General features: G+C 53.4%; 1 protein-coding gene across 2 annotated transcripts in view; it reads left to right on the forward strand.

Moving 5' to 3' along the window:
• Positions 1-14,509, forward strand: part of ZER1 (zyg-11 related cell cycle regulator) — a 30,393-nt gene extending 15,884 nt beyond the window's left edge. The window contains exons 6-16 of one of the 2 annotated variants that reach the window (XM_035015683.1): positions 83-197; positions 364-510; positions 862-1,035; positions 5,258-5,473; positions 6,233-6,274; positions 6,437-6,556; positions 7,596-7,711; positions 8,031-8,219; positions 9,606-9,703; positions 11,414-11,516; positions 12,818-14,509. In XM_035015683.1, the coding sequence (XP_034871574.1) occupies positions 83-197; positions 364-510; positions 862-1,035; positions 5,258-5,473; positions 6,233-6,274; positions 6,437-6,556; positions 7,596-7,711; positions 8,031-8,219; positions 9,606-9,703; positions 11,414-11,516; positions 12,818-12,875 (1,378 nt within the window). In that variant the 3' untranslated portion in view covers positions 12,876-14,509. The remainder of the gene's footprint in view (positions 1-82; positions 198-363; positions 511-861; positions 1,036-5,257; positions 5,474-6,232; positions 6,275-6,436; positions 6,557-7,595; positions 7,712-8,030; positions 8,220-9,605; positions 9,704-11,413; positions 11,517-12,817) is intronic. The other variant, XM_035015684.1, reaches the window with a different exon arrangement.
• The last annotated feature ends 1,204 nt before the right edge of the window (positions 14,510-15,713 follow it).

A 15,713-nucleotide genomic window follows, 5' to 3' on the forward strand; every position in this document is an offset into this window, starting at 1 on the left:
CACCCTCAGGGAGAAGCCCTCCTGAATGAACCCAGGGCAGCCCCAGTCCATAGGCCACTGACCCGACATCCTCTTCCCCCAGCATTGAGCCTTCCAAGAGCAGCATCATGCCTTTCCGGGCCCTGAAGAGGCCACTGCAGTTCCTTGGGCTCTTCGAGACCTCCCTGTGCCGCCTGACACACATTCCCGCCTACAAAGTGAGAGAGGGAGTCGGGGAGGGGAAGAATACGGAGCCCTGGGACAAGGGAAGGGGGTGGGCTGGGGGCCCCACGGTGTCTGCCGTGGGGCTAGAGATGGAGCTGGGATCTAGGGATCCTACCACTTGGCCTCTTCCGGGTGGTTCTGAGCATGTTTCATTCCCAGGTAAGTGGTGACAAAAATGAGGAGCAGGTGCTGAATGCCATAGAGGCCTACACAGAGCATAGGCCTGAGATCACCTCACGAGCCATCAACCTGCTTTTTGACATCGCACGCATCGAGCGCTGCAACCAGCTTCTTCGGGCCTTGAAGGTCAGCCTCAACCCCGGGGGTCCTCGGTCTCCTGCCCATCCCCAGCTGGCAGGTGCTGGATTTGATTGAGCCAGAGCCCCCGTCCCTCCTCTGCACCTCCTCCTCATCCCCAGGACACCAGCAGTCCTACCCCCAAACCCCAGGCCTAACTTGTCCCAGCACTGGCCTTATCCCAGACCTGTGGCCCTATCCTAGTTTCTGTCCCCAATCCTCACTTCTGCTCTCAGAGAACAGGATTGGGATAAGCTGTAGCCCAGAGGACCTATCCCAGCTCCCTGGCAGAACCCTAGGCCTGGCCTTGCACAGCTTGAACGGAACTTGCCAACCCAGGCCTATCCTGTCTTCCTACAGCTGGTCATCACGGCCCTCAAGTGCCACAAGTATGACAAGAACATTCAAGTCACGGGCAGCGCTGCCCTCTTCTACCTGACCAATTCTGAGTACCGCTCAGAGCAGAGCGTCAAGCTACGCCGACAGGTCATCCAGGTGGTGCTGAATGGCATGGAATCCTACCAGGAGGTGACGGTGAGCCCCCTACCCACGACAGCCCTGCATGCTCAGGCCCAGCCCCTCCTTTTCCTGTGCACCCTGTGTCCCAGCCTCCCCAACCTGGTCCCTCAGGGGCCATCCTTGTTCTCACCTTTTTCCGCCTGGCTCTGTACTGCACCCCCCCTCCCTTATCCACAGCATCCCTCCCAGACTCTGGGACCTGGCATTCAGGACCCTGTATTCCGGCCCCACCTGACCAGTCCATCCCCCATGGCCATCCCCCACCCAGGGACCCTGTTCTGCCCTTGGGCCTCTGCTCATGCTGACTCTTTAGCCCTTCTGCCCAGTAACACTCTGCTGCCGGGGGAGGGGGGATTGTTTTCCAATAGCTGCTTCTATTATAAAAGTCACACAAATTTTGACCTTAGAAAAACTGTAATTACAGATAGAAAGAAAAAAAAAATACACCCATAATCCCACCACACAGAGATAGCCACTGTTGATGTTGGATACGTGTTCTGGATTTCGCCCGTGCATGTTTATTTAGTAGATGGGGTCATTCTGCACTTACTGTTTGCATAATGTGGATTTTTATTTCAACAGTGTCTTATGAATGTGAACATCTCCCAGATCAACAAACATTTTTACAACAGAACTCTTAAAATAATGTTTCTTTTCTGATTATAAAAGTAAGACATCTAATGCTTGAAAACAAACAAATTCAAGCACCATTGACCCTTGAACCACACGGGTTTCAACTGTGCGGGTTCACTTAGATGCAGATTTCTTCTTTAAAGATTTTATTTATTTATTTGAGAGAGAGAGAGAAAGAGTTGGGGGAGGAGCAGAGGAAGAGGGACAAGCCGACTCCATGCTGAGCACAGAGCCACGGAGCCATGGAGCCTGGAGCTCGATGGAGGGCTCGATCCCACGACTCTGAGATCATGACCTGAGCTGAAATCAAGAGTCAGATGCTCAACCTACTGAGCCACCCAGGCACCCATTTTTTTAAAAAACAGATTTATTTAGGGGTGCCTGGGTGGCTCAATCGTTAAGCATCTGCCTTCGGCTCAGGTCATGGTCCCAGGGTCCTGGGATCGAGCCCCGCATCGGGCTCCCTGCTCCGCGGGAAGCCTGCTTCTCCCTCTCCCACTCCCCCTGCTTGTGTTCCCGCTCTTGCTGTGTCTCTCTCTGTCAAATAAATAAATAAAATCTTAAAAAAAAAAACAGATTTATTTATTTATTTGAGAGAGAAAGAGAAATCAAGCAGGAGCAGGGGGGAAGGGCAGAGGGAGAGAGAGAAACTTAGGTAGGCTCCATGCCTAGCACGGAGCCCGACTCGGGGCTCTATCTCACAACCCTGAGACCATGACCTGAGCCAAAATCAAGAGTCTGCACACTTAACTGACTGAGCCACCCAGGCACCCCAGATGCAGATTTTATTTGACAAATAGAGTATACACTGTCAATGTATTTTTCTCTTCCTCATGATTTCCTTACATATTCTTTGCTCTAACTTACTTTATCTTAAGACTACAATATGTACCACATATAACGTGCAAAATGTGTTCATTGACTATTGATGTTATGTAGTCAACGGTAGGGTATTAGTTAGTGGTTAAGTTCTGGGAGGAGTCAGAAGTTATGCGTGGATTTTCAGCTGCATGGCAGTGGGTGGGGAGGAGGTTGGTGCCCCTAAGTCTCAGGTTATCCAAGGGTCGACCATGATATGAAAATGTGTTGGGACGCCTGGGTGACTCAATCAGTTAAGTGTCTGACTTCGGCTCAGGTCATGATCCCAGGGTCCTGGGATCGAGTCCCTTGTTGGGCTCCTTGCTCAGCAGGAAGCCCGCTTCTCCCTCTCCCTCCGCCTGCCACTCCCCCTGCTTGTGCTCTCTCTCTCTGTGTCAAATAAATAAATAAAATCTTAAAAAAAAAAAAAGAAAGACTACAGAGTGAAAGTTGTCCCCAGTCCAGCTCTCCTCCCCCTCGCAGCTGGGCTTAACCGTTGTTTTATAGTTGTTGGTATCAGCACAGTGTTCAGCGTCCTCATCCAGGAAATGCCGCTCTGGAGCGGACTGTGCACTGGAGCTGGGAGGCAGTGGCCAAGCCCCGTCCCCACAGAGTAGCAGGCCGAGCTGACCCACAGGCCCGGGCTACAGTCACTGAGTTAGCCCCTGTGGTTGAACATTTAGGTGACTTTTTTCTTGTGTGCTATTTCAAATAAGGCTTTGCTGACTCTACTCAATCGCTTATCCTTATAATACATGACTAAAAGGGGCATTGCTGGGGCAGTGAATGGGTAGGTGTATTTTTAAAGCATTTAGGACGTACTTTCGAATCATCCTCCAGAAAGTCTCTGTAGGGATGAGAAGGCCCGCTTTCCCACTGCCTGCCAACTCCAGACTTTAGAGCAACTGTTTTCTACATTGAAATTGATCTTATCATCAGGTAAAAGGGCTGTCTTTTTTTTCTTTTTTTTGACGAAAATGCTAATTGAAGACTCCCAAACAAATTAATAAACTCTATCAAAGAAATGGAAATTAAAATGATGAGATACCACATTTCATCTCAAGAGACCGATGATCCCCAACGTTGACAGAGGTCAGGGGAGAGTACTTGCACATTCTTCTCACTGGTGAGGTATGAACTGTACCACCGTTTTGGAGGCCAGCTGGCAGAATTTGCCAAAACTGGAAACGCATTGATTTTTGGGGCCTATGTATTCCATAATTCAAACGTATTTTAGAGGAAAAAGATATACATACATCCACCCTTTTTTTTTTTTAAAGATTTTATTTATTTATTTGACAGAGAAAGACACAGCGAGAGAGGGAACACAAACAGGGAGTGGGAGAGGGAGAAGCAGACTCCCTGCCGAGCAGGGAGCCCGATGCGGGACTCGATCCAGGGACTCCAGGATCATGACCTGAGCCGAAGGCAGCTGCTCAACCAACTGAGCTATCCAGGCGCCCCACCCTTTTTAATTAAAGATAAATTAGAGGAAACCAGAATGTTTTAGCAATAAGGACCTGGAAAAGTAACATACCCCCACAATGGGATATTATGGTAAATCTATACATCCCTAATGTGGAAAGATGTCCACTGCATATTGCTAAGTGAAAAGTTTTGGACCAATATGTATAATATCTTTTTTTGCCTCACCTCTCCCCCAAATATATATTTGTATTTGCGTGACAGAAAAATCTAGAAGGACATGCACCAAACTTTTAATAGCGATTACTTCTGGGGAATAAAGTGGGAGACTTTAACTTTTTGCTCAAATACTACTATTTGAACTTTTTACAGTAAGTATTGGCTCTTATAATTTAAAATAAATTTTTTCTCAAATTAAAAAATGTATGTATAATTTGGGGGGGAAGTTAACTAAGGGGCTACCCTCTAAATTACGTAATTAATGAAGTACAATGATCTCCCAAAATCTAACGAGAAAGGATGGAAGGAAATTAAATTACAGGCAAATGCTCCAAGAATACTTAAAAAAAAAAACCCCACAGACAATGCAAAAAGAAATCAAAGATGTCAAGGAGCATGAGGCCTCCTACTCTGCCAGTAGGACTCCAAACTGGTACAGCCACTTTGGTAAACAGTCTGGTTCACCTGGTCAAGTCGAAGACATGCACGCCGTGTGTGACCCAGAAGAAACCATGTGTGTGGACGCCAAGATGCATGCACGAGCATCGTTTGAAGTGCCAAACACTGAAGCCCCCTCAGATGTCCACCAACAGTGGGATGGGTGAATAAATTCAAGTACTGTAATGCAGTGGACAAATGAATGCTTTTCAGCTGCTTATAACAACATAGCTGATCTTGCAAACCTATGGTAAACAACAATAAGCAAGAAGCTAGAGAATCTTTCGTGTAGACTAGCAGGGACAGTAGTTCTCTCTAGTGTGGAGAGGGGCTGATGACCAGGAAGGGACCTGTGGGGATTTCCGGGTGCTGGCAGTATTCTATTTCCTGACCCAGGCGGTAGTTACATGGTTGCCGAAATGCTTGTTTGCTTCATAAATGCTCATAAAACTATACATTTGTGTTTTATGTCCTCTCTGTATGAAAATTATATTTTACAGTTTTTTTAAACATTAAAAAAAAAATAGCCTTGGAGTCTCCTCTTCCAGAAAGCCTTCCTGGACCACTACAGCTCTGGATGATCTCACGCCTCTAGAGCGCCCCTGGAGTCCAGCTCCCAAGTCCGACCCTGACTGTGCTTCCCTTGTCTCCTGTCCCGGTCCAGGTCCAGCGGAACTGCTGTCTGACCCTCTGTAACTTCAGCATCCCCGAGGAGCTGGAATTCCAGTACCGCCGGGTCAACGAGCTCCTGCTCAGCATCCTCAACCCCACTCGGCAGGACGAGTCGATCCAGCGCATCGCTGTGCACCTGTGCAACGCCCTGGTCTGCCAAGTGGACAATGACCACAAGGAGGCCGTGGGCAAGATGGGCTTCGTTGTGGTGCGTGCCCTCGGGCGGCCCCGCCTCCCCTCCCTCCCTGCCTGCCTTCTCCAGAGCCCCTCTGCCCCCTGAAGGATTTCAGCTCCACCAAAGGAAGAATCTCCTCACCATGAATGTAGCTTATGTCCCCGTAGATTTGCTCCGCCTAAAACATTCTGGCATCTTCTCCCAGCCGCTCCAGCTGCCCACTTGGTCCCACCATCCAAGCCACTCTTGGCTCCTTGGACCAGGTCCCCTATTAGGTCTTTCTCACTGGGGTTAAATAAGTATCTGAGGGACTGTCTGTTTAATGTCGGCCTCCCCACTGGGTTGTGAGTTCTGTAGGGAAAGACGCCACACTTGTTCCTTCTTCCGTCATGACATCCCCAGCACTTTCTAGCATGGGGCCTGGCACACAGTGGGGAGAGTAAGTATTTGCTGAAGAGTGGAAGGAAAGAATGAGGAAGGAGCATCTGGTCTCCTCCTCTTACTTTAGCGCTGGATAGGCTGGAGCCCACAGAGGGGAGGGCCAGGCCCAAAGCTACACAGGGAACCAGGGTTGAGCCAGGACTAGCACCCAGGTCTCCCGATGCTAGGGACCAAGTCTGTGGGTTGCACTTCTTCAAACAGCCCCCCTAGACCAGATAGGCACATTTGGTCTTGTCAGGATGCATTAGCCAGGAGTAGAAGTGCTGACTCTCCTCTCTCCATCTTGGTTCTTGGGGGACACAGTAGCTCTTGAGCCCTGGCCCCCCGCCAAGTTCTCTTCTCTGCCCACAGACCATGCTGAAGCTGATTCAGAAGAAGCTGCTGGATAAGATAGTAAGTTGAGCCTTCATGAAGCCACTCTGCCCCTCCCCTAGCCCAAGAGGGGTTGGTTTATCCCCGGAGGATACCCAGGTTTTGTTAGGGGGCACCCTCACAGGTGTCAGGAGCCTGCAGGGCCCTCCAGGCGAGCTGTGCTGAGCTTACCTCTCCCTTCAGTGTGACCAGGTGATGGAGTTCTCCTGGAGTGCCCTGTGGAACATCACGGACGAGACGCCCGACAACTGCGAGATGTTCCTCAATTTCAATGGCATGAAGCTCTTCCTGGACTGCCTGAAGGTACTGCCCGTGTCCAGCGAGGCGGCCTCTTTGACCACGCACATGGCCACTCTTCTGTCCCCAGGCGTCCCACCACCCAGATCCGTCAGCAACCCCTCTCCCCATGGTTCCCACGGAAGGGCAGTGGGGGCCAACTTACAGGCCCACCCCTCTCTTAGAGCCCTCCCTCCAAGGGAAAACCCAGTCCCATCCTTGTCCACAGCAATTTCTCGGGCTGCCCACAGTCTGGCTGGGGTTCACTGGGATGTCAGCTGGATAGAATTCTGTCCAGGAGGATGGTCTTTTAAAAGTCATCCTTGGGGCACCTGGCTGGCTCAGTTGGTAGAGCATATGACTCTTTTTTTTTTTTTTTTAAAGATTTTATTTATTTATTTGAGAGAGAGACTGAGAGAGAGCACATGAGAGGGGGAAGGGTCAGAGGGAGAAGCAGACTCCCCGCCGAGCAGGGAGCCCGATGCAGGACTCGATCCTGGGACTCCAGGATCATGACCTGAGCCGAAGGCAGTTGCTTAACCAACTGAGCCACCCAGGCACCCGAGCATACGACTCTTGATCTCAGGGTCATGGGTTCAAGCCCCACGTTGGGCATAGAGCTTCCTTTAAATAAATAAATAAATACATACATACATACATAAATACATAAATGGTAGCAATTATAAAAAATAAATAAATATAAAACTCATCTTTTATTTTCTTGCTCTAGTTTCTACAAAGTTTCCCTTCAACTAATATTTGAGTTTTTGGCAAATAGAACCATATTTGTCCTCCTTGGAGTTTTTTAGGTCAGATCTCCACTCAGCCTTTGATTTTGTAGCAAGGAGTCCCCACCATTTGAATCCCGTATGGTATGTACCCAGCACTGTAGTTGGTGCAATAGAAGGTGTGAGGGCAGCATATTGCTCCCCCTCTTTGTCTAGTTGGAGTGGCCAGATACCCATAAAGTTTCTAGGTTAACAGTACCAGACACTTCACAACAAAACAGTACCAGACACTAATTAAGTCCTAATCAATGTGGCCCCAATGGCTCTCATTTTGCCAGGAATTCCCAGAGAAGCAGGAACTGCATCGGAACATGCTAGGACTCTTGGGAAACGTGGCCGAGGTGAAGGAGCTGCGGCCCCAGCTAATGACTTCCCAGTTTATCAGTGTCTTCAGGTTGGTATTTCTTTCCCTTTTTGCCTTGGCTGCCAGGATGCTCAGGGCTATAGTCTGTGTTCAGTTGCAGCAACTGCTCTCTGCCCAGGTTTCCATTAGAAACGTCACCTTCCGTCTACAAGTGGTTTCTCTCAAGCCTCCATAAATGGTCCTCTTGTAGCTGTGTCTTCAGCGACCTCAGATCTTTAGAATAGTCACCTGTGTATGGATAATAGAAGATAAGTCAGCAACACCTCTGGCATCCGGTTTGTAAGCTGGGGCCCAGCAGCTGGTGTCTGAAGACGGACTTGGAGGGATTTTTCTCTCTCCTTCTTGGCAGCAACCTGCTGGAGAGCAAGGCCGACGGGATCGAGGTTTCATACAACGCCTGCGGTGTCCTCTCCCACATCATGTTCGATGGGCCCGAGGTGTGGGGCATCTGCGAACCCCAGCGGGAGGAGGTGGAGGAGCGCATGTGGGCAGCCATCCAGAGCTGGGACATCAACTCTCGGAGAAACATCAATTACAGGTGCGGAGCGGGGATGGCAGGGAGGAATGTGCGAGTGGGGTCCGTGGGCAGACAGGACGCTCGTTCCTAGCAAGGCCTTTCTTCTCGTCTCCTGTCAGCTCTCCCTGAGGGACAGCCCCCACACAGCACACATCTCACCCATAAAGCTGGGTGCATCTTTCATGTACATCAGTGTACCCAAAGTTTGCTGTTTACAAACATTTGAGACGTGTTTAATTGTGGGACGAAGGAAAAAGAGGAAAACAGCGACGCGCACTAGGGAACCAAACAGACACCATTCGTGAGCTCGCTCCCCGAAAGAACCCCTGCCCACAGTCTGGCACCCCCCTCCCAGCACTGTCCCTCTGCACTGAGCTCATTCTTTGCAGTGCAGCTGGTGTCCAGTCTTCCTATCCTGTGGCTGGATTTGTAGCCACAAGATACGGGTCTCCCTCCTCGGTCGTGACTGGGTCACTTTCTGGGTGTGGATGGCCCATCTTGTACTGTGACACTGACATCGAAAACCCATACTGGGGGGGGCGCCTGGGTGGCTCAGTCGTTAAGCGTCTGCCTTCGGCTCAGGTCATGATCCCAGGGTCCTGGGATCGAGCCCCGCATCGGGCTCCCTGCTCGGCGGGAAGCCTGCTTCTTCCTCTCCCGCTCCCCCTGCTTGTGTTCCTGCTCTCGCTGTCTCTCTGTCAAATAAATAAATGAAATCTTTAAAAAAAAAAAAAAAAAAAAACCCATACTGGGGGACACCTGGGTGGCTCAGTCGGTGAGGTGTCTGCCTTCAGCTCAGGTCATGATCCCGGGGTCCTGGGATCGAGCGTCGCATCGGGCTCCCTGCTCAGCGGGGAGTCTGCTTCCCCCTGCTTGATAAATGAACAAAATCTTAAAAAAAAAAAGAAAAGAAAAGAAAAGAAAACCGACATTGGGAGGAGCAGGCTCATGCTTGCGGCTTTGCCCAGGCTCCGGTGACTGCCGTTTCCAAGGAGACATGAGGTGGAGTCACTGGCCCAGGGGGTTTGCATTTTAAGGCTCTGGGGCCATGACTCCAGGTGGCCCGTAGAAGGCCATTATAAGAAGTGCAGTCTCATTTCTGTTTCTCACGGTACTTCACCCTGCCTCCCCAAGACCAGCTCTCTCCTCCTTGCCGGGGTCCCCCGTTTCTGCACCGCCTGATCAACGTCCCTCCTGCCTCCCTTACGTGCCCCTGCTCTTGACGTCTCTGACAAGGAGCTCCCTTCATGGAGCCTGCAGGGCCCGATGCCCCCGCGTCCGCTGCAGCCTACTAGCCTGCTCGTGGGTTGTCTGTAGGACCCTCCAGGAAGGAGCTTTCCAGCAGGAGAAGATGCACTCCCCCAACCCTTGGCATCAGAAGTCACCCTGATCTCTCTCTTTCTGCAGGTCATTTGAGCCAATTCTTCGCCTCCTTCCCCAGGGCATCTCCCCTGTCAGCCAGCACTGGGCCACCTGGGCCCTGTACAACCTAGTGTCTGTCTACCGTGAGTACCCACTTGCCCTTTGTTCAGACACGGGGCTGCTCACCAGGCTGCAAACACACTTGCCCCCAGGGAACTTATAACCCAGGTGCGGAGTACTGAGAGCTGGCATCAGTGTCTGTACCTGGGAACACAGCCCTCCACTTACCAGCATCTGTGGGACGCCCAGCAGAATGGCTGGCCCTGCCCCCATCACCAGAAGCAAGCCTGGGAGGCCCGACGGCCCATCCAGAGTTCCCAGACAGCTTTCTTAATGCCTCCTGCTTCCATAGAAGTGAATAGTCAAAAATCTCCATGCCTTCTGCAGGACAGAGTAAGACCAACCCAAACAAAGAACTAAGCCCCAAGGAAACAGCTTTCCAAGGGAACAGGAGAGAACTTTAACACAATTCTAACTTTATTCCTCAGAGAGCACCCCATCCTCCCATAGAAGAGCCTGAACCGTCCTCTGTTGGGTGGCTTTGGGGGGAGGAGAAGAAGGGATAGCACTAGGAGATCTGGATGACAGGCCAGGATTGACCTTCATTCTCTTTCTTACTGGTTACGTGACCTCATGCAGGTTATTTAACCTCTCTGGGCCTCGGTTTCCTCCTCTGTAGAATGGGGACAGCGATAATGCCTACCTCATAAGATCGATGTGAAAAGAGAACCAGCACGAAGTGCCCAGCCTGGTGCCTGGATCCTGCTCAGTCCTGTTAACTGGCAAAATGGATCAGAGTGCGGGTTCTGGAGGCAGACATCTGGCTTTGAACCCTGGCTCTCCCACTGGCTGTAGCTGTGTTACTTTGAGCAGGTTTCTCAACCTCTCTGCCTCAATTTCCTCATCTTTAAAATGGGATAAAAATAGGATTGCTGTGAAATAAGGCATGTAAAGTGCTTGGAACAGTGCTTGGCCCATACCAACTCTTCAATAAGCATCAGCCTTGTTCATTACTACTTGAGATTAGTCTTACTAAAAAGTAGCACCTGACCTCAGAGAGGCAGTATAGTCCAGAGGGAAGAGCCCTGACCCGGGACTCCCTCGGACAAGCTTCCAGAATGACTTTGGGTGAATTGCTTCCTCCCTCTGAACCTCAGTTCTTTCATCTGTAAAATGGAGATCGTAAAAGTAGCTCTGACTACATAGAGCCACATAGAGGGGGTGGGGGTTGAGGGGTGGGGAGGGTCCACTGAAATGCCCGTGTTCTCCATGGAGCATAAAGCCCTGGATCCTGAGCACTAGAATATTCTTTATTGGCGTGAACCGTGAACCACCCAATAATAGGAAGGAATGCTGCTTCCAACCTGGCTGGCCACCAGAATCACCTGGTAGTATACTGTTAAAAATACACATAAATACAGGTTCCTGGGTCTGTTGACTCAGAATACCCAAGGGCAGGGCTTAGGAATCTGTATTTTTACAAAAACTTCTCTGAGAATAGAAGCCACTGGTTTGGGTGTTATTTCCCATGGGTGAGCTGTGGAAAGAAATGTGGTTGCGTCCCAAAGTAGCCTTTTCCAAGGACTTACCCCTTGCTCCCCCAGTGGACCCCGGAACTCGGGCCTATGGGGCTGGGCAAACAGGCGGCTCCCAGGTGCAGCAGTCCTCACCCAGGCCTGCGTCTCCACTCCCCCCACCCCTCGGGGAGGGCAGCTCTCGCAGCAAGGGTGTGTTCTGGGCCACCGGCTGCTGGAAGACCGACCTGGTCACCTGCTGTCTGCCCCTCCCCGCAGCGGACAAGTACTGCCCCCTGCTGATCAAAGAAGGGGGGCTGCCCCTGCTGAGGGACATGATCAAGATGGCGACCGCTCGACAGGAGACGAAGGAAATGGCCCGGTAAGAGATGGGCAGTGTTTCTGCTTGCAGCCTCGGTGTGGGGGAGCGGGGGACACCATGGGGGGCCCCCTGAGATTCGCGGGGGCAAGTTGGAGTGGAGTGTGGAGGCAGACAGCGTACTGCTCTGCAGCGGGGCCCTCCCTGAGTGTCATTTCGGCCACAGTGTGGCGGGAAACTAGATCATCCAGCTCTGCACAGAGCATCATTGCCCTCCTCTGTAAGCTTCATTTTCTCTCACTCCAATGAATTCCATCCTCTCCTCCCTGGCCCTTACCGAGTCAGGCCAGAATTCGTCATTTTTGGCCAAAGACCTTCCAATGAAAGAGGACACCACGTGGCAAAGTACATTCTAGAGAACTGGCGGGCAAGTGCAAATGGGTGTGCACATGTGGAGGTGTGAAGCCGTGCACAGGGCAGAGCTGCCAGTCCCTTTGAACATCTACCCCAGTCCCTTTGCACATCTCTGTAAGACCTGAGATGTGTATCCGAGCCAGCCGGCCTGCCTGAAGCAGGTGTGAGTGGCACCAAGAGGGAGCTCAGAAGTCACTCCACCCATCCCACTCCTGTCCCACTCTGGGCACCCCTTACTTCCTAAGAGGCAGTAGGCACCTCTTTAGCACACGGAGGCTGCAGTGAACACTGCCCCCTGCCCCCGACCAACCCAAAGGCCATCCAAGGTCCCAGGTGACACCTGACTGCAGTGGGGCAGCGGTTCTCAAGCGTCAGTCTGGAGGGGGGCGTAAGACCGGGGCTCTGAGCACCAGTGGTGGGGGTTCCCGAGACCGCTGCACCGGGCCTGGCCGCTGGAGGGTGTCAGGGGCCCTCATACTGGCACGGCTGCCCTGGCCCCACCTGGACCGCCTCGGGCCCGGGATCTCTGGGCGAATCTGACACGCAGGCCGTCTGGGGACCGCTAGTAGGCTGCCCAGGTAGGCAGGGGGAAAGTGAAGAAGGCAGCGGTACTCAAGAAAGGAGCAGGGAGGGTTGTGAAGGTCAGGCCTGAGCCAATTCAGGGGAGCCCCTAACCAGAGAGGCCCTGGGGCTGAGAGGTAGGGAAGGGGGGCCCGGGGAGGAAGGAGGAGGGCACAGGGGGCCTTTCGTATCGGTGGCCACAGGTGCCATGTCCTGGGCACTCGGCATGTGCCAGCCACCCCGCCAGCACCCCTAAACACACCTCCTCCGTCAGCATCAGCATCACTGCTGACATTTGCTAGCAAATCCAGCGGCCTCATGTGCCGGGAGGAGCCAGGCCCACCCGACCCAAGGCCGCCCTCTGATCCTCTCTCTCCCGTGGTCTCCAGCAAGGTGATTGAGCACTGCAGTAACTTTAAAGAGGAGAACATGGACACGTCCAGATAGAGGCCTCCGCCCCCACGGCCGCCACTGCTCTGGACCACAAGGCCTGGAGGAAGCTCTCAAGCAGCCCAGCGGGCGGACCCCCACCCGGGAGCCTCCCGCTGGATGAAGGGACACGGGGACTGTTGCACAACCGATGCTTTTCCTTAACATTAGTGAGATATATATATATTATATATATATATATATATATATATTATTTTTTTTGGTTAGGAAGTGTGAAGTTTTGTGTGTATGATTTCTGTACAAAAACGAAAGAACACTCCTTGAGTCCCCGCAGCTTCCTTGGCCACTCTCAAGCCCCATCTCCAAGCCTTCATTGCTGCCACTCACTCCTACCCCCTTCAGACTCAATGCCTCTAACGTTTTGAGAGTCCGGGCCTTTCCCAGTGACCTCAGACCCTGGCCTCGCTTCCCATTAGGAGAGGCAGCGGGCTTCTAACAGCCCAGTCCTGCACCCCAACCCACCCGCCAAAGCCTGAGAACCCCCCTCCGGGCTCCTGGGTGTGGCTGATGGGGTTTGGGATGAAAACTAGCCCCACTGGGCCTCCCGAATGCCTTGGTGCTCCCAGCCGTGGGCCATCTGGGGCAAGGAAGTGAGTGCCCAGGCCCAGGCCGCCCCAGCCCCCGGGGATCCTCAGGGGCGGGGCTCCCAGTAGCCCCGCCAGTTCTCTGGCCAGGCCTGCCTGAGGCCACGCTGCTATGGAGGCTGCCTCCTGGTCTCCCACCAGGTCCCAGGCTACTGAAGGCCCCAGCCCAGGGCTGGTCAGAACTCAGGCAGATTCCACTGCCCCTTCTGCCAAACATATTCAGCACTCGCCCCAGCCCTGGGAGCCAGCACCGCTGGGGCCAGGGGCTTGCTCCTCACTCCCCAGCCCTTCCCCTGCCCGCAGCACCCATGGTGCCCAGGCACCCCACCAGCAGAACTGAGCCGGCCTCTTTTGCCCCTGCCCCCCCGCCCCGCTGCCCGGAGGACCCCACACGTCTCTCGGTGCAGCAGGAGGTCCCCGCTCCAGCCGGACCCGCAGCAACAGGTAGCTGCCTCCAGACCAGCACTGGGCACAGCCTACGGTGGCCCCGTTGGCCGTTCTGAGCCCCTCCTCCCTGCCCCCAGGCTTTACCTTGGGAACCTCTGTGCTGTGTTTCAGAGAAGTGTGAGCTGCAAATGTATCCTGAAATATCTTGTGGCCCTCCCTTGATGTAACTCCGAATTGCTTCTCTGGAGACAGGCGGCGGCGAGGAGACCCCCCCCCCAGAATAGAGCGCTGGGGGAGCAGGGCCGACTCTGCAGGCATCCCCAAGGGGATGACCTTTCTTCCTTCCTTCTCCCCTGGGCCCGTGTGTGGATTCTGCTAGTATTTCTGCCTGGAGGCAGAATAGGCTGGATGAGCAGCCCAGGGGAGAGGCACCAGGCCTTCTCCCTCTGAAGTCTGTCCCTGCCAGCCCTGGGAAGGGGGCGGCTGCCCTGCGCTTCCCAAGCTTGGCAGACAGGCCACGGCTGCCCCACCCCTCCATGCTCACACGGCCTGAGCCAGACCCTGGGCAGAGCTCACATCGCGCTGCTTTACCACCTGGGGCCTGGGTAAATGTCTGTACTTTGGGATGTCACAGAAATACATTTTTGTGCAAAGTGGAAAGAGCAGAGTGTCTTTTTTTGCAGAAGGGATGGGGTCAGGAGAGCGGCTGGAGTCACTTCGGGCACTGGGCCTTGAATGAGGGTGTGCCCGGGTCGATTCGTGTGCCCAGCCTGGAGGGCCAGTCAACTGCAACCTGGGGACAGGTGGCAGATTGGGCTGAAGTACCTGCCTCCTCTCATTCTCCCCATACCCCCATGCCCAGACATTGGGGTACACCCTGCCTGGAGCGGTCCAGTCTGATGGTAGAGACGACATTCCATGTGAGATTAGGACCCAGTGGGCAGGGAGCACAGAGAGGGTGCCTGCCGTGGGCTGGTAGGAGTGGAGGGGGACCCGCACTTCAGCGAGGGCAGAGCACCCTCAGCGTGGAGGTAAGAGACAACACGGTGTCCCCAAGCAGGCAGGGAGGCTTCTCACGAGAGGAGACGTGTGAGCTGAATCCAGCAAAAGACAAGGCAGCTGGGGGGCGCCTAGGTGGCTCAGTCGGTTAAGCGTCCGACTCTTTTTTTTTTAAGATTTTATTTATTTATTTGAAGAGAGACACAGCGAGAGAGGGAACACAAGCAGGGGGAGAAGGAGAGGGAGAAGCAGGCTTCCCGCAGAGCAGGGAGCCCGATGCAGGGCTCGATCCCAGGACCCTGGGACCATGGCCTGAGCCGAAGGCAGATGCCCAACAACTGACCCACCCAGGCACCTCGAAGCATCCGACTCTTAATTTCAGCTCAGGTCATGATCTCAGGGTCATGGGATCGAACCCCGTGTTGGGCTCCCCATTTGGTGGGTACTGTCCTTGAGATTCTCTCTCTCCCTCTCCCTCTGCCTCTCCCCTCCTCTAAAAAAAAAAAAAAAAAAAAGACAGGGCTGGCAGGCTTGGCCATGGGGGAGCCACGGAAAGAGCATGGAAAGGGCACCGCAGACAGAGGGCCCTGCTAGAGGGGCCTTCCAGGGAGAGCCAGGAAGCTGCCCCCTTAGCTGCAGCAGAGCAAAGGAACAAGGGCATGAGCAGGCGGCCACAGAGAAGCAGCTGAGCGTCCGGCTGTGTCCTGGCGTAACCGCCGACCGTGCCCTCGGTGCTCCTGAGGTACTAGTAAGGCTGCGACCAATCGAGGAGAGCTGTTCCCCAAAGAACAGTCTAGGTGCTGGTGGCCGATCAAAGGGGATCATTCCCCGACAAATGCCAGGCGGGTGTGTGCCCAATGCCCAG

The sequence above is a fragment of the Mirounga leonina genome, unplaced genomic scaffold (genome assembly GCF_011800145.1).
Source record: "Mirounga leonina isolate KUSES-001 unplaced genomic scaffold, KU_Mleo_1.0 Mir_170, whole genome shotgun sequence".
NCBI lineage: Eukaryota > Metazoa > Chordata > Mammalia > Carnivora > Phocidae > Mirounga > Mirounga leonina.